At 32.6% G+C, this 26,038-nt stretch overlaps 2 protein-coding genes across 3 annotated transcripts; one reads left to right on the top strand and one right to left on the bottom strand.

Moving 5' to 3' along the window:
- Positions 1 to 14,721: 14,721 nt before the first annotated feature.
- On the top strand, positions 14,722 to 19,526 carry LOC134687103 (big defensin-like). Of its 2 annotated transcripts, XM_063547100.1 has the most exons (4): positions 14,722 to 14,840; positions 15,560 to 15,791; positions 17,807 to 17,880; positions 19,503 to 19,526. In XM_063547100.1, exons 2-4 carry the CDS (start codon positions 15,569 to 15,571, stop codon positions 19,509 to 19,511), a joined length of 306 nt encoding a protein of 101 aa, XP_063403170.1. In that variant the 5' UTR covers positions 14,722 to 14,840; positions 15,560 to 15,568; the 3' UTR covers positions 19,512 to 19,526. The 2 variants fall into 2 exon arrangements, with proteins under 2 accessions (XP_063403170.1, XP_063403169.1); XM_063547099.1 differs by lacking the exon at positions 19,503 to 19,526 and having other exon boundaries at positions 17,807 to 17,975.
- Positions 19,527 to 21,994: 2,468 nt separating this feature from the next.
- On the bottom strand, positions 21,995 to 24,819 carry LOC134686122 (G-protein coupled receptor Mth2-like). Its single transcript, XM_063545795.1, has 2 exons — positions 24,700 to 24,819; positions 21,995 to 23,369 (listed from the first exon to the last, which is right to left on the bottom strand). Exons 1-2 carry the CDS (start codon positions 24,719 to 24,721, stop codon positions 22,015 to 22,017), a joined length of 1,377 nt encoding a protein of 458 aa, XP_063401865.1. The 5' UTR covers positions 24,722 to 24,819; the 3' UTR covers positions 21,995 to 22,014.
- Positions 24,820 to 26,038: the final 1,219 nt, after the last annotated feature.

Below are 26,038 nucleotides of genomic sequence, written 5' to 3'. Positions count from 1 at the left end.
AAGTTTTGACTTTTTAAAAAATATCTACAAACATTTTTCTGCTGGTTTGTTAATACTTTTATAGAGTTCAATTAAACCTTTTTATCTCAATTAAATCTATAAAAAAATACTACGCACATATGTTAAGTAACCTGCACAAGGCCTGAAAAAATTGCTACCTAGTGATCTAGAGATTTGTAAATAAGCAGTATTTGGATTTTAAAAGACCAAGAGATTTCCATTATCAATTAAATGACAGTATTCTTTTATTAAAAGTAGAAACAAATATGAAAAATACACAGTTTAACACTATTAGCAGTGATAAAAGCAGTGTTTTCAATCAAATATCAATATTACTGTGAATTCATATATTTTTGTGGATATCAAATTTCGTGGATTAAAGAAAACTTGTATTTTCATGGATATTTCATTTCATGGTTTTACCAATATCTGCAGGCAAAGCTTTTGAAAAATTGTTAATTCGTTGAGTATTTGAAGTTGTGGTTCACTTGTACCCACAAAACTCACTAAAACAAATAGTAATGAATCCACAGTAATTACATGTATAAGAAAATATAACTATTTTACTTATATAATTAAACTTAAATACATGTTAGTTAAACCCTAATGTTTGGATCACAACAACAGGAACAACTTGAAACTTGGTTCACATTTTCATTATAACATGGATGTTTTCAATTATATTCTAAATACAAGTTTTAACCTCAATTCACTGTTCACTAATCCATGAGATACAATGGATTTTTTTTATGTTTTATTTAATTGATTTTTTTCCTGGATTGATTCCCAACTTTACCAGTTGCCAATGTTGAAAGAAAACTTCCTAAGGAACAAACATTTTTAAATCTCAGGGTTAGATAAAGACGACAAAGAGAGAAAAGCTAGCATGTACATGTTTTAAATGATTGTTATGTTTGTTATAGTCATGAAAGATTTCAAATATTTGCTACTTGACTCACCATTCTGGTACACCTGAACTATTGATGTCATACAACAATTACTTTTGTATTTTTGCATCAGACATTTTCTCTTATTATGCTAAAGGAGTAAGTTTGGTAAGGGCCATATTTGGCCCCGATTTTGTTTTTGTCACAAGATGAAAAATGTTTTAAGATGACTTTCAGACATGTGAGAAAGTTAAATAGAACTATTTTTGTCGAAATTTTATTCTAAAGCGTTAATTTTTACATCCAAAATAGGTCAAAAGAAGAGATTTTGGTAAAATTTTACAAAATTGGCCGAATATCAATCAAATTTAGGACCAGGAAACATGAAGTGCAGGCGTTGACAAACTAGATATTCAAGGAAGACATGTAAAATGTATTTATAAACATTATTTTAAAAGATCTTTGTTGTCGTATGCGCTCAAAGTTTCCTGTCAAAAATTGATGGAAATTTACCCATTTTCATTAAATTTTACGGGGAAATCAAAATTAGTACTATTTATGACGTCATAAAATAAGGCAGGAACATAAACTTTCAACAAAAGGGCTTATTTTACATCTAGACACTGTATAAGCTATGATTTATTGATATATCGGTCGATAAATCACAATTTGAAACTTAATCTAAAAAAAAGGGGGCCCTTACCGAACCTACTCCTTTACTGGAATGCCATGGTCTGCACTTGTCAGTTATGTTGAACAAATAGTCATACAGTGTACTTAATCATAGCTCAATTGAAGAAAGGAGTAGGGACAGTAAGGCCCATATTTAGCTAAAATATTTGTGCAAATTAAGAAGTAATTATTCCCTAACAACACTAAGGTACAACAGTTTTATAAAATAAAGAGCAATTTCACATTTAAAGAGTTATATTGACAAAATAAAAACAGGACAAAATTGTATATTTTGTAAAAATGTTTCATTTTCCTGGTTTAACCTCAACTAAAATAGATTTACAAAGTATGTGCAAACCCATGAAACAAATTCATATTTGGTAATAATATGTCAATTGTTATAGTAAACCTTCTCTTAATTGAATTTTTTTTTCTGCACTGTGCATGATGCTTCCAGTTCTATGGAAATAAGGAATGAAACTGCATAAATTCTGCAGTTTTCTTCATTTTCATGAAACTTGTGCAGCTTTTGATATCAGATTTATAATGTTATGTCATTATATTTTTTATTCATTTCTAAACATAACGAGCAAATTTGAAATAGTTATCAAAAAGATTATTTTCTGAGGCTGAAACTGTGTCTTGGTGCCCCTACTCCTTTGCATTGTTTATAAACTATATATTTGAAATGTGTGTTAGGGAACTGTGATGTATGTGTGTTGATTTATCATGTCTTTTAAAGTATGTGCAGCATTGCAATTTATTATTATTATTATATATCATGTACATGTTAAAAAAGTGCTGTTGTTGTGTGCAATTGAATTTGAATAAAAAGAAAATATGTGATTATTTATCATTACCAGTAACCATGATAACCTGTATATGATTTATAAGATCTATAAAAAATAAGGAAATGTAATATGTTGGCTAATGAGCAAATTTTGTACCGCATAGTAAGCTTCGAAATTCAAAGTTTCAAACAGGATAAATAACGAAATGATTTATATACAAAACAACTAACGAAAAGAAAAGGTTAATAGCATTGAGCAAAAACAACAGCTGAATTATGCCCTCATTAATTGTGGTGGGGTTAAACATGGTTGAAACCCAAACCTTCCCCTATTGTTTTAGTTTATTGGTACAGCTGCAATTTTGTTTTACCTCGATATGTTATACATGTACAAATCTACACATATTTACAAATATAAGCGTGTCTGGACATTATGGAGTTGACCATTATGGAATAACCGTTTCACAAATGATATCGGATATGTTCCTTACGTTGAAACTACAATCCCCTTCCCTTTAATGAATGTGACCTACCGAATTAGACTATTTACCGGATTTGTAATCACGTAAGCAACACGACGGATGCCACATGTGGAGCAGGATCTGCCTGCCCATCCGGAGCACCTGAAATCGCCTCTGGTTTTTGGTGGGGTTAGTGTTGTTTATTTTTTGTTTTTCTATTTTGTGTCACGTATACTATTGTGTTTCTGTTTGTCTTTTTCATTTTTGGCCATGGCGTTGTCAGTTTGTTTTGGATTTATGAGTTTGACTGTCCCTTTGGTATCTTTCGTCCCTCTTTTATCCCTCTTTTAATCCTGGTACCTTTGATAACTGTTTACACCACTGGGTCGATGCCACTGCTGGTGGACGTTTTGTCCCCGAGTTATCACCAGCCCAGTAGTCAACACTGAAAATCAATAATATGGTAATTATTTTTAATAAATTTCCTGTTAATTTTTCGAGAAACTAAGGATTTTCTTATCCCATGCATAGATTACCTTATACGTATTTGGCACATTTTATTTTTTGAATTTTGGATCCTCAATGCTCATCAACTTTGTACTTGTTTGGCTTTATCAATATTTTGATATGAGCCTCACTGATGAGTCTCATGTTTGGTTTTGAGCGTTCCTGATGACGGTAAATCAAGAAAAGCGCTTCGGACGCAAGAAATTATTTAACGTGTTGTTTTCAATTTTCATGTAGACGAAACGCGCGTCTGGCGTACTAAATTATAATCCTGGTACCTTTGATGGTTATTTACAACACTGGGTCGGTGCCACTGCTGGTAGACGTTTCGTCCCAGGGGGTATCACCAGCCCAGTAGTCAACACTTCGTTTTTGACATGAAATCAATAATGTGGTTACTAGTTGCTTGACGATTTGAACCATAACCCCAGCCCATAACCATCCCTTTGTTAGAGGGTTAGCGCTATAGAACAAGGTTTAATCCACCATTTTCTACATTTGAAAATGCCTGTACCAAGTCAGGAATATGACAGTTCTTGTCCATTCGTTTTTGATGTGTTTTGTTATTTGATTTTGCCAAATGATTATGGACTTTCCGAATTTTCGAATCGATTTTTCTCTAAGTTCAGTATTTTTGTGATTTTACTTTTTGTAGTATGGAAACTTGTGGTATAACTTGAGAGATATTTATTCACTTAAACACAAGTTATTGACTGACAACTAAAAAAATGCTTATTTTGGCACCTTTTTTTTGCCCCAAATTCCTACACATTTTGGGACCATAACCCCTAAAATCAATCCAAACCTTCAACCTGTGGTATTAAGATTGATGGTACAATTTCAGAGCAATTGGAATGCTTAAACACAAGTAAACAAGTCGGCAAGTAGAGGTGCACAGTTTGTTCCCATTGGAATGCCGACAATCTGATTATAAATTGATTTTCTTAATTTAAAAGTCATCTTGTTTTCATTTGATGATATTGGATATATCTTTGGTGTCTTTCATCTCTCTTTCATAATGTTTACCAAAAAGGGCAGAATATAAAATCTAGTAATACTAATCATGATTTTAATAGTAAAAACCGTATGGTGAAACGACTCTGCAAAAAAACCTTGAGATAGGAAATCATTAGCATTGGAATGGCGGGGTAGTTTTTGCCACAGTAAAGACAGCCATTGTATTACAACAGTAGTAGTAGTATGTCAATTTCATAAGACATTACCAGCTATTTAGGGGCCAGCTAAAGGACGCCTCTGGGTACCGGAATTTCTCGTTACATTGAAGACCTGTTGGTGACCTTCTGCTGTTGTTTTTTTTATGGTCGGGTTGTTGTCTCTTTGATACATTCCCCATTTCCATTCTCAATGTTATTGGTAAAAGTAAAGCAATTAGAGTTGTAAACTAAATTAGATTTCCCGCTTTCTGGATGGACAGGTTCTCTACTGACAAGACATAAAAAACTGGAAAGGATTGAATATAGAAAATGACAGATCCGGAAGATGGTAGAATATTCACAACCCATCCATCGATGAGCAACATCAAAACCGAAAAGAAAGCTTTTGACGGTCATGATGGTGTATAGAAAAAAGGGGGTATGAACGCAATCAGGACCTCTAAATCAGAATATACATGTCGAGCTCCCCTACAAGGAAGAAGTATTACATGTCTCGACCTGCCTACTCTCGGGTTTTTCACCTTCCCCGATTCTTCACACCGAAAAGCAGATGCAATACATGTTTGTGATGTCTGAAACCGACGAAAACGTACCATTATTGCTAGGTTATGTGAGGATTACAATGGATCTTCGTCATTTCATGTAACTACGAATGATGTTCCAATAATGACCCCAAGATATATCTGAATGAATAAGGTTGTAATGGGACCATTAGTGGCACTTGAAAACTTTTAAGCACACATAATATTTAGTTGGTCTAAACCAGGAAGAAGAGTGACTGAATATCACAACAAACAACAATAATTGAAATCACATTTATGGTACTTGAAAGAAATGGGTTGCTAATTCTAGTTAAATATCCAGTATTTGCATCTCTGATCGAGCTGATATCTCTCTTGTTTTTTGTTTTTTTTGTTTTTTTTATCTTTAAGCCCCAGTAGAAGTAATTGATCGATTGCGATAAAAATTTATTTGTTCTGAATTCATAGTTACCAACCATAACTTAGTTCATCGATTGAAAACTTTAACAATATTACATGTATAGCTAAAACTGGAACTTAGAAATTTAATTTAGCTTCTTGTTTCCTTCTTTTTTCTCCGGTTCATTATTGCAATGTTGTCATTGAGAACATGCGATGTTATGGATGTTGAGTTTTATTTGAAAATATTTAAATACCTGGTGATTATTATCAGTAAATATTTGGAAGAATCTTTTTGATGCATCTTGGTAATTGAATAAGTATAAGTTTTTCGAAAAGGTGTGCAAGCCATTAAAAAAATGCAAATAGATTGTACAAAATTTCAACAAACAATGCAAGAGGACATGACTGTATACAAAGATGTTTGTTTAATCCGATAAATCAAAATGTATTCATTACAATATGCGATAACAAAGTGATCCGGTTTTTTTTCTTTCTATCATACAATACTTATTTACTTATTAATTCAGCAAAACTATTAACAGTTAACAGTTTTGTAAAGTAAAGCGGTAAACCCAAATTCTCCTTTATCTGTACAGTTACGTCATTTGATATCTCCAATCATATGAAAGGGATAATATATAACAGTCAACCAACTCGTTATGACGCCCGTAAAATGTTCAAAAAAGTAAAATCACTAAAAACTACAAGGAAAATTCAAAGCGGAAAGTCCTTAATCAAATGGCAAAATCAAAAGATAAAACACATCAAACGAATGGACAACAACTGTCATATTCCTGCCTTTGTACAGGCATTTTCAAATGTAGAAATGGTGGATATAACCGGGTTTTAATGCGCTAATTAAACTCATCAAAGATACCAGGACTAAATTTTGTATAAACGCCAATCCTTCCCCTTCATGAATGTGACCTACCGAATTAGACAATTTACTGGATTTGTTACTCTCATAAGCAACATGACGGGTGTCACATGTGGATCTGCTTACCCTGCCGGAGCTCCTGAGATCACCCCTAGTATTTGGTTGGGTTCGTGTTGTTTATTCCTTAGTTTTCTATGTTGTGTCAGGTGTACTATTGTTTGTCTGTTTGTCCTTTTCATTTTTAGCCATTGCGTTGTCAGTTTATTTACGATTTATGAGTTTGACTGTCCTTATGGTATCTTTCGTCCCTCTTTTATATCAAAGGGATGATTTTAAATTCGCCAATTGGAAATCTAAGTTTAATAGCTTCCTTGTAAACAGCAAGGCAAAATATGACATTTATTTATTATCCATTATCTTTGGTGTTATAATCTTATTGCAATTTCAAATTTTGTAATACACATGGCCACAGAAGTGGACATATACCTTAGTTTAATAATACATATAATCACTCAATTGTCTTCATTTAAATTAGTAGTACTTTATATAATTAGCTAGTCCTTGTAAAATTTTGCATTTGTTAGCAACGTCTAGACCGCTTGGTTGCTGCTATTTCATTTTACAATCTAGAGTACACACTTTGATTTCTGGTTCAGAATTTCTTAATCGCTTATGGTAGGGCAAATAGTTTATAATAACAACATTACGAAAATCTTTCAAAATAACAATTATGATTCCATTATAGTAAATAAATCTAATATGTATAAGGTTTCCGGATGAAATCAACACAAAAAACTACATACGTACTAAGTACTGCTTGTTTTATCATCTTCTGATTATCATTGAAAGTTGTCCATTTTCATTTTGAGGTTCAGTTTCTTTACGACTCATTCTATTCTTTACGGCTCCAATTGCTTGATTATTAAATAAGACAGTTGATAAAAATATCAAAATGCCTTGAAAGTTTAGTAGAAGTAAAGATATCTTTCGGAAGATATCTCCAAAGAAATGAACCATAAACAAAAGTACCCAGGCCAAACCACATATTACTGAGAGTTTTCCGTATAAAATACATTTGAAGCGGTCGCTTTTTCTTTTCTTAATTCTAGTTGACGTCAGATATGCCGTTTTCGTCCTGTGCGACTCGATACCATAAATTATTATACCGAAACAAATACAATTAAAAACAGAAGTAATCACAAATGGTATGCCAATGGTATAAATGGATACGAAGAAATTAAGAAAACAGTGTGGGGCCCGACCGTATGCAGACTGATCATCATACATTTTATCAGTCACAAAATATGAAACTGAGGTAACCAGTATCGGTATCCCCCATCCAACCAAACAATACAATCCAAATCTTCTCCCATGGTGTAATGTTTTTCTGGTTTTTAGTATATTGTACGCATTGAATGTTCTAGCGATGTCATACGATAACACTGAAGTCCAGGAAAATACAGCTAACCAAAAGTACTGCAATATCACAGCTATGCCAATACATGTTTTATGACCCTTTACACCAAAGTCATGAAACATAAACAATTGACTAATAAACAAAGCTCCTGCAAAACTGGTTAAATTCTTTCCATGCAGATTACGCAATTCTGGTAAAGCAACGTGGACAAAAATGGTGAAGAATAAACATAGCAAAGACAAAAACAAGGAAATATCTTCAACCAAATGCCACGCGTTCTGTCTTTTCGGATTATGATTATGAATTTTTGAACAGTTTTGGAATCTCCGGTTTATTTCAGAACAATTTACATACTCCTCACAAACATTTCTTATTTCTGATTGTATAAATTTGGAAACTGTACTATCATGGTGTATTTGAAGTTGAGTTATTTTGTTTCCTGTACCATTTCCATATAAAATAACGGAATGACATGGTCTCGATTCTGAGTGAAGCATGCAACCGTCTAAGCAAACACGACAATAATTATAATTAACGTAATTGACAACAGACTCATTCTGTATGTTAATCTCATTAAATTTGTTTTGTATATTTGCAGTGTCTTTCTTTCCACAGAGGTCAAGTTGCCTAAATCTGACGAAAATGTGATAACCGGCTGTGATATTTTTAAAGTTGTCAACCAATGATGATAAGATACTGTGTTTGGCAGAGGTTGATATCATGACATCACACACAACCAGCATAAGTATGCAGTCTGAAATATATATAAGTTAAATATACTAAAGCAAACATTTATCTTTTTAAGTACAAAAGTGTACACTTAATGCTTTTCAGATTAGCTTAAATAAAAACATCAATTATAGTATACCGCAATATAGGAGAGGTCAAATCAACCTTATGTTTTTAAGTGTAATCAAGTATAACTAATCATTCCCTATCTCGATTCAACAAAATTACAATAAGTATATACAGAAGATAATTAAGATTACTTCTACATCTTAAAATATCAAAAACAAAACAAATTAAGATTAACTACTAGCGTGTTACTTAAATTAAAAATCTACACTTACGAAATTTCCTTAGCTTTATCATGGTTTTCAATAGCCTTGGGTCCTGGCTACTGATTAGCTTTGCTACATGTTACTTATTGACGCAGTATGATTGGGCCAGGTTTTCCAAGCCATGTTTTCAGTCATCAGGAAACAGCATACAGTTATTCAAAATAAACATGTCAGATAATACTTTTGATACTGTATTTTGAACTTGTGTTTGTTCATCATAACCAATTACCTTTAATAGCTATATTAGTGTAAACATTGACATTGCATAGAAACCATGATGTAATATTTAATGCATGTTACCATGGCGCTTTATATTAATAAAATATTTAGAATAGATAAAAACTAAGGATTTTTTTTACCCCCAGGAGTAGATTACCTTAGCCGTATTTGGAATAGCTTTTTGGAATTTTGGATCCTCAACGCTCTTCAACTTTGTATTTGTTTGGCTTTTTAACTGTTTTTATATGAGTGTCACTGATGAGTTTTATGTAGACGAAAGGCGCGTCTGACGTATTAAATTATAATCCTGGTACCTTTGATAACTATTGTTGGTGCAGAAAATGAAATGGTGTTGCTCATGATGCAGTTACTTTATAATCACAATATAACATCATGTTTTCATGTTAGATTTTGTCATCCACGTTCCATATCAAATGTCAATACAATCACAATCACATCCATCTTATGAACAGCAAGAATGACGAAAAGAAGTCAAGGAATTCATACGTTCCTTGTATTGATATATGTTAATCTCCTTCTAAAAGATAACTGTATCATATATCAGTCAGTCTGAAATAGAACAAAATAATCGAATCTATTTGTTAGAGAAGGCGAGAAATGTTTACTGTAATGTTTACTATCGTGACAAAACTTTTAAAAGTTAATAGAAACAAACAAAATAACAGTTTCTTCTCAATTACGAAGTGTTTTATTTTAAAAACACTATTTGCATAAGTTTTTCAATTTATTTAGTACATAATTAAGCATACCAATTAGATTTCAAGTCGACGACACGGATATCTTTCAAGTTGGATGTACAAAATGCATAACCTCCGATTTTGTTTAAAAAATTACCACGGACGGAAAACATATCAATCTATTAGTTCAGTAATTTTCGTGTCGGCCCTTCCATAGTGTGACTCAAGAAAAAATTCCCAAAAATGGGTAACAATTGTATCGAAAAGAGAAAGTCTAGTGCACCTTTTTATGTTAGGGCGTGTTTGAAATGAATATTTTGTCTTGATATCGTACAAAACAAGAAAACTTCATACATCGTCTCGCTTCTGATTCTATTTATTTTATATATTTAAACTACAGGTTGACTTAATAACATAAAAAAATCTCAGTACTGAAAGATGAAACATATGGGTCAAGTGAGAAACCTATCTAATGAATCACAAAAACAGAGTAGGTGTGTTCGAATAGCTATTTGTTTACTGAAAGTACTTGACGACAGTCTTTCAAGTTGGATGATGAAAATGCATATCTTCGAAAAATTCTAATTTTTTGTGTGTGATAACTAGGGTTTATAGTCTCCAACCACTAAAAAAATCTAGTCTGCCCTTCGACGAAATATTAAATTAGAATTTTTATAAGTTTTTATGAACTTTCGAAAATTCCATCTGACAACCGAGCAGACAATAGTTTCACGCTAAATCAATGCAGACACGATCATTAACTGATGCTCATAAGCTAGTTGATACATTTGTCTTTGAAAATACAACTGAAATTTAAGGGTCGTAATGGTGCTATGTGGATAAATTCATCGGTTTCCAAGAGAAAAATTGGTAGCGTGTCTTCCCTACAATGGCTTCAATTTCTACGATTGTGAAGTTGAACTAGCGTAATGGAGAGATAATTTTGACGAAGTAGGATCCTGACTGCAGTGGAAAGCACTAAATGTAAAACTGTTTTACAAATGAAATATGTATAAGACAGGGTTTTGTTTTATTTTGGGCCACAAAAGCTTTCCAATTGTAATTTTACGTATAAATAAAGGCAACAGTAGTATACCGCTGTTCAAAACTCATAAATCCATGGGCAAACAACAAAATCAGAGTAACAAACTAAAACCGAGGGAAACGCATTAAATTTTAAAGGAGAACAACGACACAACACTAAAGTGTAACACACACAGAAACGGACCAAGCATCAGACAAAATCCCACGAGAATAACAAATATAACAACAAACCAAATACATGAATTTGGGATAGAAAAGTACCGTGACACACCTTATCGCAACGTGAATTTACACTCAAAAATAAGAGAAAACAAACGACGCAACGTTAAAATGTAACACACACAGAAACGAACAATAAAATAACAATGGCCATATTCCTGACTTGGTACATGACATTTTTAAAGGAAAAAATGGTGGGTTGAACCTGGTTTTGTGGCATGCCAAACCTCGCACTTTCATGGCAATGTTAAATATAACATTGAAATGACAACATAATATTACAGGACTACAATACAATAAATAGGAGATCGTATTAGACAAAGAAACGCATGATTAATAGATAACAAAAAGCATCAGGTTTAAAATTCAATACGCCAAAAACGCGCCTCGTCCACACAAGACCCACCAGTGACGCCCAGATATAAAAGATCGAAAGTGAAAAAAAGTACCAATTAAGTTGTACAGCATTGAAGATCAAATGTTGAAAAAGGTTGTGTCAAATACGGCTATGTTTTTATGCTTGGGATAATAACATCCTTATTATTTAGAACAATTAATTTTGTTGCAAACAGTAAATTATCAATTTTATAAATATAAAATATACATAATGAAACTGAAGTATTAATTAATAACATAAAACAAAACCCGTATACATACTGCAAAGACCAACACAGAATAGACACACCCGACTCCGTCCAGGCCCCAGCGCAATAAATCATAAAAATGACGTCACATACGAAGTGGTGAAAAGGCACAAAAATTACGTCACATTTGATTTTATGAAATTTCTGAAACAGCACAAAAATGACGTCACATGAAAAACTATATCTCAAAAGTAAGATACAATTAGGATTGATTTCAGATTATAATAGAACTAAATACTGATATTACATTTAAACACAACATGCAATGCATATTACAATACTTATTAATAACGATTAACTATAATATATACATGTCCAGTTTGTTATAAATCCAACTTTAAACGTAAATTATCGCACAGATTACGTTCAACAAAATCAAATCTAATAAATGAAGGCGTTGAAGACATTGTCACATATGTGTGCTTAGATGTTTATATACCAATAAGCATCAATGTTTGTAACCCAAATGTCAATGAACTTTTCTATGGCGCGTAATTAGGGTCGTAATTATCGATTTTGGCATATGCTCAATTAAAATGAGCACACCCTAAAATTATCTATTAAGCCGAGTTATAATTCCAATTAAGCAAATGATAAATTATAATCTTAATATCCTTAATTCGACATTTGCAACCCTGATTCCGCGTCATACATTTAAAAATGAATAAATATCAAATAAATCTTGACAATAAGTAGAAGATACAAAGAGGGTAATAAAACAATTTCAATTTAGCAAATGATCAATTATAGTTTTGATATCTTAATTCGATATTTGCAACCCTGATTCCGCTTCATACATTTCTTTCAAAATGAACAAATATCAAATAAATCTTGAAAATAAGTAGAAGATACAAAGAGGGTTATAAAAAACAAACAGCACAAGGACAAAAAGGGTGAACGAGGAAAATACCAAAAAACTAAGAAAACAAAACTTTAGACTGTACAAAACGATTCCAATCAAACGCCGTGGGTAAGTGCCCTAAAAGGGTAAGAAGATAACTCCCCGCAAAATATAGTGTATATGCCATTAATACAAGATATTAATAAACAGACGTTTCTTAACAAACAATTTATATTTTCTTAAGGAGGTAGACCTAGGTTAAGGGAAATAACTCTTTAAATCATCAGTACGTTTGTGTCAACCATTTTCATAAACATATTCTAAGCTTCAAGGTTACATAGATTATTTCAAAATTGTTTCAGGTAAATGCTTAAAGTACATTGATGAAAATTGACTTTTACAAACGTATAACTGACTTAAAGAGTTGTCTCCCTGAACCAAGGTCTACCCCTTAAATAGTTTTGTTCAAAGATATTAAGAGGGTTTCAATAGGCTATTTGCCAATTCCCGTAATTTACCCTATAATTAGAGACCTTTATTTTTGTTGTCTCCCTTTATGAGGGGCGTTATTTTTTTGTATTTACAATGGAGAGCTAGCAGAAAGAGCAAATTTACCTGTGCGTAATGTCAGTAATCTATAAGATTTTCAAATCTTTTAATTACATTAATTTGTTGTTTAGCTAAATACTTTTGACATCAGAAATTATATTTCATGTAAAATTAGAACAAACCGCCGAGATATCACTTTCAATTCATCATGCTTTGCATTGCCAAAAGCCAATTTTGTCCGGTATGGAACCAGTCTACGATTGACAAAGGGAAGTAATTTGCTTGAAAAGTGTGTAATAATAGAATCTAATCGGTAATTGGCAAATGGACTATTACAGTCACACCCAAGTAAGAATTTTAACTCTCAGAAAATTGTATTACTAGTTAAACCAACAGCTGAAGAACCTAAGTTTAGATGATAACAGACAATCACTAATAGTTACTATGAAAATTGTATAAAATGGAAGGAGTGTTGACTTTTTATAGTCCGCCATTATTTATGATTGAAACTCATTCAAATAAGATTGAGAAGTTTAATCGGAATCATCTGACGGTGTATGACTGATTAATGTTTCTTACACGCAGACTCATCGCAAAAAGTGTCAATCGTGTCGACCTTCTCTACAATCTTTATATGGTTCAGAATGTTTTAAACCAAATATTTTTGTGTTATATTCTTTCTAGCTAGCTAGTTGGATTTGACGTTATGACATACAATATTACTTAACAAGTTTAAATCATGTCAACGTAATCTGTAAATGATACCAGAAACCACATTGAATGAATGCCATTAGCTAAATAAATGAATGCTATCTTCTTAATGTAATAAATTCCACCAGCACCTAAATGAAATAGAATCCGTTATTCGAAAGAATTACAATTGGCAAGACATTCACATAGATGGATCAATTGAATGTCAATAACGGGAGGAAAATTGTTGACATACAAGTATCAAAACAGAAGCAATATCCAAGTCTATTATACGTGTTACATGTTAACATCCGAAAACTAATGTTCGCAATATGGTGATTGATAAAGTCGTATCAGCATCATTTAAGAATTGAATGCTACTTTTAGAAATTCGTTCGGGGTGGAAAAGTATATCTGGGCACCGAAGTATAATGTGTATGATGCGCGAGACTGCTTAATTTATTCTAAAAATGTGCGCACTGTCAACGCTTTTTACAACTCTTATGAAATTACAAAAAGAAGCATTCAATACTTATAATTCCTTTTTTTTTTTAGCTAGGATCATGAAAATACGATTTCTATTCAGTTTTTCTTTATTTTACGTGTGCACTTCATCGTGGGAGCTTCACGTGTCAAATGGCAGTACCAAGAGCTCAAACACATCAAAAGATCCACAGAGAAGAAATAAATCAATAGAATTGAGAGGCATTCATTTAAAGTATAAAAAAAAAAAAATTAAGAAAAATATGAATTTTGTAATACATCCTTTTCTTTACATTTACCTAATTCATTATGAAATTTCGCAAAAAAATAACACAAAAGAATTAAAATATGATGAATGTTTTTTTTTTTTTAATTGTTGTCGAGAAACAATTATCAATTTAAAAATGTGTGTGGTAAAAGTCGTACGAGAGTCTTGTGAGTGTAAAAGCCCTTATTTTCGGTTATTTGCACTTAGGTTTCATCAATTACGCAGATTCATATTAAAACCTGTCTTTAGAGTGTAAAGTGCCTACGCTTATCTTTAAAACTTATTGATTTACATATGTTAAGTCTCATGGTTTTTCTGATTAATGACCATGGCCTTTATTTTGTTTGTGTATAAATTATCCAATCTGAACAATACAAAATAACATTTCAACTATCGAACATACATCAAGTGGAAGGTAAGTTTGTGCACTTATCATTCAAGGTTTTTAACACCAAACTTATTATCATTATTTTATTTTATAATTTTTATTTTTGTTCTTTTTAGTGTCGTGTCTGCTCGTGTGTTTACATTTTGAAATTTCCTGTACCAAGTCAGGAATATGACAGTTATTGTCCATTCGTTGTCATTTGATTTTGCCATTTGATTAGGAACTTTCCGTTTTGATTTTTTCTCGGAGTTCAGTATTTTTGTGATTTTACTCTTTGTTTGACATTGTTAAATAGTATTGTATAAATAAGGTTCTTTTCTCGTGGAAATTATTTCACATTTTCCTGCTAGGATTGTATTAAATAGCAGACTATATCGTATTGGTTTTTATCTTTGTTTAAGGACTTACAATGACATATAACAGTTACGGCCTTTTTTTAAATTTTATTAATCCTGTGTCACCATTTTTTTTCTTTCGAAAGTTACCCTCGGCAGACAGAAAAAATAAGAAAATCAGTTAAGAGGGCTAACCTTATCAGATCATTACGAAAAATAGAACACAACTGCAATAACGAAACGAAAAAAAGACACAGTACCGATAATGCATTCTTACTAGTCTAAAGTCAAAGTCAACTAAAAGGTTTATCATTATTATTACTTGCTAATGGCATTGTTCTGATATTTTTTAATTGAGTCGTTAAACACATTCTAAAATATATGACCTTTATTTGTCTATTTTTATTCTAGAAATCTAAAATGGACAAGATTACATTTATGTGTTTGCTTTACACCATGTTATTGATAATCCCAGGACCAATTCTAGGATTAGCCTTAGCTAAGACTAAGGCTGAAGATGAAAAGCGTCAGGCGCAAGTATTACTACCACTAGCATCATACGCAGGATTATCGGTTACAGGGCCTTTATTTCTTGCATTAGTAGCGGCGTATGGGGTATATGCTGTCATCAATTATGGAATAAGTAAGTATGATTATCGTCATTGGAACAAACTTCATTTTATGTTTCTCTTTAATTATACGTCCATTTTTGCGGTTTTGGGTGTTTCCAATGGAATGTTTTCAGTCAGTATATTTGCTATAATATTTATAAATCAATGTAAATTAAGATACACAGGAAAATCAATAAAACACAATTAAGCCAATATCAGTGCGAACCTAAATGTTATTAGTGTTTTGAAAACAATATTTGAGACGTAACATGTTTGATATCATCAATTTAATTGGTGTAATGCACAATACACATTAAATGTGTTTTGAATAGACTAATTAAGAAGGGATATAGTTACGATACTGTTGTGAGGTCATTAAAGATTGCATATTTTGGCTTTAATATTGATTCACTTATAGGAACTATGCATCGGAACTAAACAGATTTATTCAAAAACCAGTTGTTGGCATGACACGGGTTATGATTTTCATATATGTTATGATGATATGATACTAAACCCCTAACGGGAAGGATTGTGCCTGATGTTCATATGATGAAATCATAATCTTTCAGTCAGTTTAAATTGAAGTCTGGAGCTGGCATGTCAGTTAACTGCTAGTAGTCTGTTGTTATTTATTTAGTATTGTCGTTTTGTTTATTTTCTTTGGTTACATCTTTTGACATCAGACTCGGACTTCTCTTGAACTGAATTTTAATGTGCGTATTTTAATGCGTTTACTTTTCTACATTGGCTAGAGGTATAGGGTAGGGTTGAGATCTCATAAACATGTTTGATCCCGCCGCATTTTTGTCAGGAGCCTCTGACCTTTGTTAGTCTTGTATTATTTTAATTTTAGTTTCTTGTATACAATTTGAAAATTAGTATGGCGTTCATTACCACTGAACAAGTATAAATGTGTTATGGGGCCAGCTGACGGACGCATCCGGGTGCGGAAATTTCTCGCTACATTGAAGACCTACCGGTGACCTTCTGCTGTTGGTTTTTCTATGGTCGGGTTGTTGTCGCTTTGACACATTCCCCATTTCCATTATTAAATTTATCTAAATGACCTTTGTTGATTTGAAAATATATTTGACGTCGTTAAATAGAAACGAAAGATACCAAAGTGATATTCAAACGCATAAGTCGACAATCCTATTGCATAAAAACGAATGTCACGGAATTAAGTTTTGTTTTTCTGCAATAACTGTTTTTCCAAAAGAGTTATATCTATTCTCAATTCACCGTTGTTATTCAGTAATTAGAATCCTGTAATGTTCTACTATATCATTTATTTATTAATTCCCCATTACTGGTGGTTCAATCTTGTGCTTTTTTGTTCTGCGTTCTTGTCACGTAATGTTGACATTTTAGTTGTGTTTTTTACATTCTCATATAAGCAGGAGGTTAATTTGGCTAGCCATAAAAATGGTTCAATAAGAATTTTTCTTAAATTGTATACTTAGTCAGGTTTATAGTCCGTGTCTGTGTATGTTGACGTTTGATTTTGTTGCAGTTCAGTATTTCTATTGTTTCGTTGTTTACCTCTAATAGTTGATGTTTTTCCTTCCGTTTAAGTTTATTTTTTTCGTTAATCGATTCATGACTATTAAGCAGTACTTTACTAATGTTGCCTTTTCTTGAATATATATCATCAAATACAACACGTTTTACGCAATGCCCTTACTTGTATACATAATCTAAACTAGTACGAACCAAACGAAACCTGGATTAGTACGCAAGTAATTTCTTGATCTTTGGTTAAAATTCTGAAGGAACATAGATCAGAAATTTGATTGTTTAGGATTTCCTCTTCGGTAAGTATGTCATAAGAAAATGTGTGTGTGATTTTGTCAATATATCTCCTCCTTTTGAACAGTGTATGAAATGTTATTGAAAAACGGCGATTGTGTTGTTTCCTGTCTTTATCTCATGTGATAAACGAATCGCTGATTAAAATTATCGATCTATTATCAATGTTTCCATTAATTCAGATTTCGTTATCGAATCCCATTTATTGTACATATTACGATTTTAATCTTTACAGAGTCGGACCATGACAGTCATTCCTGTGCCAATAACAGAGGATGGTGTCGAGCTGTTTGTCACAGTAACGAACAGGTTGATAATTATCATAGTGATATTTGTGGAGCGTACAAATGCTGTCGCCATTACGGTTAAGAGAGACTGCAATCAATAAAGCTATTTGTCTGTTATCATCTTGAATGTTTCCCCATTTCATTTTACCATCTTACTCCTAGTCTCTAATTTTCTACACAAAAAAATACATACATGTTTAAAGATTTCCAAAAACATAAATCCGTAACGATATATTTAGATGTCACAAGAGATAATCATCGACACAATTGTCTTTAATCGTTTACATAGGAATGGCAGACTAGTTGTATTACTCCGTATAATGTTAAGTTATGAAATGTGGTTTCACCTTTCCTTTTTTTTGTGTCTTTGAGTTACGGGGTTTTGTCTATTACGTTTTATAATTTTGTTGTTTCGTCTTTACGTTATTCGATTTTTGTCTTTACATTATTGTTTCACTGTTAAAATATTCGGAATCGTATGGTATGTATCATGATAACGTGCAGTGCTCATATATCTAAACTTATTCAAAATGTTATTAAATGTTATTGGATAGCATGAACTAAAATACTAACATTGTACATGAAAAAGATTTATTAAAAGAAAAAATTGGGGTCAATGGTGAAATTGAAGGCATTCAAATGGATAAAACCAGAACAAACGTCCTCGTGGGTGTGTTGAATACTTTTGTGTTAATAGTTTCTACAAATGTAATGCACATTTAAAACAATTCTGGGATGAAAGAGGGACGAAAGATACCAAAGGGACAGTCAAACTTATAAATCTAAAACAAACTGACAACGCCATGGCTAAAAATGAAAAAGACAGAAAGACAAACAAAAGTACACATGACACAACTTAGAAAACTAAGGAATAAACAACACGAACCCCACCAAAATCTAGGGGTGATCTCAGGTGCTCCGGAAGGGTAAGCAGATCCTGCTCCACATCCTGAAAACACACGGTTAAGCTACACACTGTTAAAAGTGCAGCATTCGTGTTATTTGTTGTACGGATTAACAGAAACTAAGCAATTGTGCATAACAACATGTAGTTCTTTTTCAAACTAACAGTTTAAGAATGACCGTTTTAAAATTATTACATTTTTTTATTCTTTTGCATCTTTTGTGGTATGAATGCCAATGAGACAACTCTCCATCTCAATCACAATTAATGAGGTAAACCATTATAGGTTAAATTACGTTCTTCAACAAGGAGCCATAGATAACAGCGAACAACACGCTATCAAGTCTTCTTTGTTCAATGGCACGGCACTTATATGATGTAAACCTAATGTCTTTAAGTTATTACAAGGTAAGACAACACTGTTCAACTTTACGTAACTCCTATAATGAATAGGTACTGCATTATATAGAAAAAAATGAGGTCAAGGCATTAATTGGAAAACTTAGTTCCAGCTGAATGAATCTCGAATTCATGTACAGCATCAATAAAGTATAGTGTTTGGACAGAGGGTTTGGGAATTTGTCAATAATGATGTATTTTGACCTCAGGAATGAAATACAAACGAATCGCTTGAAAATAGTCCTTCCACTAAAGAATTGTTCCTACAACATGCAACATACCAATAGTGCTGTAATCAAACGGGTAATTTTTAAATAAATATTTTTTTAAATGTTTTAAAGGCCAAATAAAGTATGAAGTTGAAGAGCATTGAAGACTAAAAGTTCCAAAATTTTTTGTCAAGTACAGCCAAGGTAATCTATTCCTGAGGTAGAAAAGGTATTTCAAAAGTTAAAAGTTTTGTTAACAGTTTATATATTATAATGAACATATCAATGATAACTCAAGTCAACACAGAAGTGCTTACTAGGGGCTGGTGGGAAACAAGTATCCGCCAGCAGTGGCATCGACCTAGTGGTTGTGTCGATTCGATCATTTCCCCACAAAGCACCGTTGGAGCAACTTTTTTGTAAGAATCACACCCCTGTTTATAATGAAGTACCAATTGTGTGAATATGCACTATCGTAATAATTGAGATATGGTTTTTCAAACGCCATAGGTCAATACAGATGGTAAAATACTGCTGATGGTGGAAACATGAAAGTTGACATGATCAAAAATGTCATGGATTTTAGTTTCAAGTCGTTCTTCCGTGTCAAGATCGAGGAAAAGGTCAAAGTATTTTCAACCCCTTCAAATTATAAAATTTTAAGTTCAGTGAGAAAGATTGGACTATTGACAAAACATAATAAATATAACTAATATTTTTTTACTTTGAAATATTTTGCTTTATGATTATACTTTTATTGTCTTTCAGAAACCAACATTAACAATTCTCTGTTTGGCAATTGTGTTATTAAAAAAAGAAATTATTTCTACGACCAGTTTTACTTTTTTACTTGCCTTCAATATACAGAAAATATTTTTTACCGGACTTAAGCATGTTAAAGTAACATAAAATCAGACACATTTATTGATGCAAATTATATTTATTTTCATATCGTTTTTTTTTTGTTTTGTTTTAGAAAGGGCAGTTGATTACTACATTTTAAAGTCTGAACAAAAACTAGAGTGATTGTTTGACTTTAAATGCAAACTTTGAACCTTTTGTTTATTTAGAGTCATTTCACATAGTTTTTGTAAGACTTGCAGATAATCAATTGACGATTTCGTCAAAAAAGGAAACAAAAAAAAAATGAAAATAAGTGTTCATGGTTCATCCATGAAATAACCTCATCATTGATACAAGGGTTGAAATTAGTTATCAAAGGTACCAGGATTATAATTTAATACGCCAGACGCGCGTTTCGTCTACATATCTACTTATCAGTGATGCTCATATCAAAATAGTTATAAAGCCAAACAAGTATATAGTTGAGAAGCATTGTGGATCCCAAATTCCAAAAAGTTGTGCCAAACACGGCTAAGGTACCGTAATATATGCCTGGAATAAGAAAATCCTTGGGTTTGTTTTTTCGAAAATTTGAAAGTGTGATTATTTCAGGTAAAATTAAGACTGATCGATACACCAAATTCAATTTATAAATATATGTAGGTCGATATGGTCTATTCTGCTCACTGTAGAGTCAGAAATTATTGTGCGCATTAATTACTGCTTTTTTTGAAAGTTAGACAAAATTAAATATTGGGATTTCAGGGAAATTTGTTTCAGACATCATAATTCAAGTTGATATTATTGCTATGATAGTCATTCAGTTGCATTATTCGCATCAATGGAACCCTCGCAAGAATGTCTGAATGAATCAAAGTCCATTTTTAAACTGCTATATATTTTGTAGTTTTGGTATACTTGCTAAGCGAACGAAATAATTCATATATAGAACGAATTGTCATCCCTGTCTGTGCATAGTAAGTGGGAAAAAATAAATGTCCAAGATCTGACAATAACTTTTACAAGTCAATTTCATAACATATATACATATACGAAATGATTTAAAATCTCATTTTGAAATATCTTATATGAATTAAAGAGGATTTTTCTCAAAATCGTAAGAATTAGAATCGCATTTAAGTCTATAATGACAAAATCGCAATAATTTCGGAATTTACAGCACTGTTCAAATTGGAATGAACAATAGGCGGAAACGGAATAAATACACGTATGCAACAAAAATAAAAGTATAAAAGAGGCGGGAGATACCAAACGGAGATATTCAAACTCATCGAAAACAAACTTACAACACATAGGCAACAAACGACCAATTCAAATTCAAATATTTTATTGGACAAAGCACATATGATACAATGCGTATTCCAAGAATTTAGATACAAACACATTAAACATGACAATTTATGCAACTAAAACATTTCAAGTACTGATTATATATATAATAGACAATATAGACAAAATAGACAAAAACAACATGGAAAACTAGAAACATGAAAGAGTCAGAACGACCAGAACCGTACCGACATGGATGTGTTCTCAGGTACTCCTGAATGGTAAGCAGATACTTTTCCTCATGTGACAACATGCATGTTGAAAATTCGTATATGAGTCTACAATTTATAGGTATACATTGTAAATAAAATTTACTACCAGACTTAAAGTAAGTGTAAACTGAAATTAGAAGCAGCACATAACTTTATTTGCATCTTTAATAAGATTCAGCTGACACAACTAGTTACAACAAACAACCAATACAAATTATGATCATATCGGAATGGTTTGGTTAGTTTTTGCTTATAGTTGAAAAAGAACCCATTTCGTCTGGCGGTCCAGATTCTTGTCTACTCATTCTCCTCTTCACGGCAATTATCGCACGGCGATTGAATAAGACGGTTGATAGAAATATCAAAATGCCTTGGAAATTAAGAAGCATGGCGGTCATGTGACGGAACATATCACCAAAGAAATGTACCATAAAGAAAATTATCCATGCGGAACCACACACTATTGAAAGTTTAGCATAGAAAATACATTTAAAGCGTTCTCCTTTTCTTTTCTTTAATCTTAACGTTGTAGCAAATGCTGCCTTCTTTCTGTGGGATTCTATTCCATAAATTATGATGCCAAAACAGACACAATTGAAAACTGAACTTATAAAAAGGGGGATGCCCATGATATAAATAGCAATGAAAAAATCGGGAAAACACACTGGAACACGACCATATGCATATTGGTTATTAAATAGTTTATCAGTCACTAAGTAAGACGTAGATGTCAACAATAATGGTAACCCCCATCCTGCAATACAATATATTCCAAATCGTCTACTGTGTTTTAGTTGGGGTCTTGTTTTTAGTACTCTGTAAGCATTAAATGTTCTGGCTATATCAAATGCCAGCACAGATGTCCACGCAAAGACAGCCAGCCAGAAATATTGTAAAATTACTGCTATGGCAATGCAAATATCCCGGTCCGCTATGCCAAAGTCGTGGAACATAAACATCTGACTGATGAACATGGCCCCTACAAAGCTACACAAGTTCTTGCCATGCAAATTCCGTAATTCTGGCAACGCAAGATGGATAAACATAGTGAAACACAAACAGAGCAAGGATAAAAGTAAGGCAATGTCTTCGACCAAAGGCCATGTGGTTCCTATATGTGGACCATGCTTTTGTCCTCTTGTGCAGTGTTTATCTGGCTGGGTAAGTTGCGAACAGTTAATCTGTGCTTTACAAACATTGCTTATTTTTAAATATATATACTCCGTCAGTTCAGGTTCATGACGTATTTGGAGTTCTATTATTTCGTGTCCAGAGCCATTTGCAGATCTAGATGTAATTATTGAACGACATTTTTCCGGATGTTTTGTATGAGATTTGCACTCGTTAGAACATACATGGCAAGATTTAAAGCTTAAATTGTTGACTGTGGACTCCTTGTGTATGTCAAATTCATGAAAAGTTTCGTGCAGTTTCGTATTATTGTCCTTTCTACATAAATGAATGTGTCTAAAAGTAAGGAGCAAGTGCGAACCAATGGTTACATTGTTGATGGTGTCCACTAATGTTTGTAAAATACCCGTTTTGACAGGTTTTGGCATCGAGCTGATGAAACAAGCTAAACATAAAAGCACATCTGAAAAATTAAGAAATTGGAAATATTTATTGACCATATAATGCATTATATTTTTTACTTTATAAGGAATAATCACACAGTTAAAGCATACTATTTTTTATCTTTAAATATATGCTATAATCAAGTAATGCAAACATACTATTTTCATATGTAATGCCCCGAATTGGTTCATATTCCTGTTTTGACAGGTTTTGGGAACGAGCTGAAAAAAACAAGCTAAACATAATAGTAAATCTGAAAATTTGAGATATTGGAAATGAATAATGACCATGTGATGCATTATATTTCGTAACTATTGTTTTACTTAATAATTTCAAGAATACTCAAAGAGTTAAAGAATACCAAGGTTTAAACTTCGGAATTATCTTTAGATATATGCTATTGTCAATCAAATGCACATGAATTCTTGTGATTTTACTAATTCATATCATTCGCATCAATAGAAAACCTCGCAATAATTGCTGGGTAATTTATACTTATTTAGTAGCAATATAATCATGCAGTTTCAGGAACTCAATTTTCGGCTCTCCCTTGACACCATTTGCGAGTATGGTCTTGAGGAAACGATGATAGTCCGTCGGAAGGGGACGATAAATGGCTGACCCGTGTTAAGAGAGAGCCATATCTCTTGCACGTTAAAGACACCCTTGTAGATTTCGGAAAAGAGTAGGCTAATGCCGCTATAAGGCAGCACTCGCAACAGCAAAGTGGAAAGGGATTAATATAAGTTGAAAAACTTGTTTCCCAATCCACTATAAATAAATATGTTTAAACTAATCATGCATTAATATAAATAAGGAAGATATGGTAAGAGTGCCAATGAATTATCAAACTATTAATTTTGTTCGCGATAAGCACATTTCGACTTCAAAAGACTCACCAATGACGCTCGAATCAAAACTAAGGCCAAATATATTGCGAAGTTGAAAATCATTGATGACCCAAGACGCCGAAAGGTTTTGCCAAATACAGCTATAAAACGGCAATCTATTCATTGTGTAGAATATGCTTAGATTTTCGATGGAATCAAAGTTAAGTCGCAGTTAATTTACTATATAAATTTGAAAATATCATTGAAATTCAAAGTTAACTTTTACCAGTGTTGTTGGTGTAAAATTTAGTACTCAAGTTTAGCTTGTATAAAAAAATGAAAACACACGTCATAAATTGTATGCGTCCGAGGCGCTTTTCTGGATTTATCTTCCTCAAGCCGTATATTTGAAATTGTCCGATACGTTATCAATGTTAAATGGTTATTCAAAATATCACCCGCGAAGGCAGTTGATAAAACAAGTGAACTTCTATTTCTCTAAAGTAAATATATACTTACAATTTTTCCATAGTGTATGCATATTTTTTTTTATCCAACATTAAACCTTACTTGAAGTAGTCTTGTGTCTGTTGAATAATATTTTAGGTGTAACTATTATTGCATGGAAACAGATCAAATCTATAATGTTTGTTTTATTCGTCACAACTCGGCCGATTCCGTGTCTTCGAGTTGCGCATTCGTCCAAGGATTTCCAATGGATACATGTTTGTTCATTTAAATTGATTGGCATGAACTGCAAACATTCTACGTGAGTCGAATAATGATGTAAATTGCAGAAACGTTTTGTAGTTATTGAAATCTAGCAGTCATTGTGTCATTCCTGTAACACGGTTTGCATGTACAAAAAAAATGAAGTTTTTAAAAACAAACTTATTAGAATCAAACTCATCTATGAAAACATTGGCTGATCATAGGTAGAAGATTTTCCTATAGCAGATAAATGTGTGTTTTTCTTTTTTCTTTTTTTTGAAATTAAGTTCAATTATATGTGTTGGAGTTTAGTGTGGCGTCCATCATTTCACTGAACTAGATACATGTTTGTGTAGGGGCCATGAATTCCGTCTAAGGTTGCGGGATTTTACCGCTCCGTTGAAGACCTATTGATGGTCTTGGTCTGTTTTCTGCTCCTTGGTCGGTCGTCGTTTTACAAACTTTTCTAGATTTTGGAATATATAGAGTTTTGATGTAATGTCGAAGCTTTAAGAACTTGAGAATATAATGTCCTGATTTCCGTTAACCGTGGTCAAATTCGGACTCTTTGATTGATACTCTTTTTTTTATTTTGTTGGTATTTTTGTGCTTCATGCGTCCCATTCTGATTTTTTCAAACCCTTTCCGTCTGGTTTTTAGTTATTACTATCATGATGATTGTCTTATACGGGGGTCCGGGAGTGTCACACCAACACTGTCCGATATCAGAGGACAGATAATGATTCGCGAATATGTGTATGCGCCTGTCTGAAGTAAAAGCCTGGTATTCAGTGACTGTCGTTGCTTGCTTTCTGGCATATCTGTTTCTCATTTATTTTTAAAGCATAATTTAGGCTGTTGGTTATTTATTTTTAATTATTCACAACGGGGTCTTAAACAGTTACTTTACTGTTTGGGGGTTTGCTAATTTTGAAGGCTTGATTTTTGGTAGATATACGTGAATATTTCCTGATTGGAAAGCATGCAATATTTTCCAATTGCGATATAAAATACTCAGCTTTTTAAATTACCGCCCCGCCAGGATGATTACTAAAGAAAATATGGTCGTTTTTATTCTTCTTCCGACCAGCAGTATAAGTAATGCTAAATAGGGCGTCTGTTACGATGTGAGGAATGAATAAATACA

Source organism: Mytilus trossulus, chromosome 10 (assembly GCF_036588685.1).
Source record: "Mytilus trossulus isolate FHL-02 chromosome 10, PNRI_Mtr1.1.1.hap1, whole genome shotgun sequence".
Classification (NCBI taxonomy): domain Eukaryota; kingdom Metazoa; phylum Mollusca; class Bivalvia; order Mytilida; family Mytilidae; genus Mytilus; species Mytilus trossulus.
The sequence above is the reverse complement of the archived record's forward strand: the minus strand, read 5'-3'. Positions and strand labels throughout refer to the sequence as shown.

What these genes read in the sequence shown, in the direction of transcription:
- LOC134687103 (XM_063547099.1), top strand. Translation starts at nt 15,569, where the DNA reads ATGGACAAGATTACATTTATGTGTTTGCTTTACACCATGTTATTGATA. An exon ending in TGTCATCAATTATGGAATAA is followed by an intron (nt 15,792 to 17,806) that starts GTAAGTATGATT and finishes TAATCTTTACAG; the next exon opens with AGTCGGACCATGACAGTCAT.
- LOC134686122 (XM_063545795.1), bottom strand. Translation starts at nt 24,721, where the DNA reads ATGCATACACTATGGAAAAATT. An exon ending in GCATACACTATGGAAAAATT is followed by an intron (nt 23,370 to 24,699) that starts GTAAGTATATAT and finishes TTAATTTTTCAG; the next exon opens with ATGTGCTTTTATGTTTAGCT.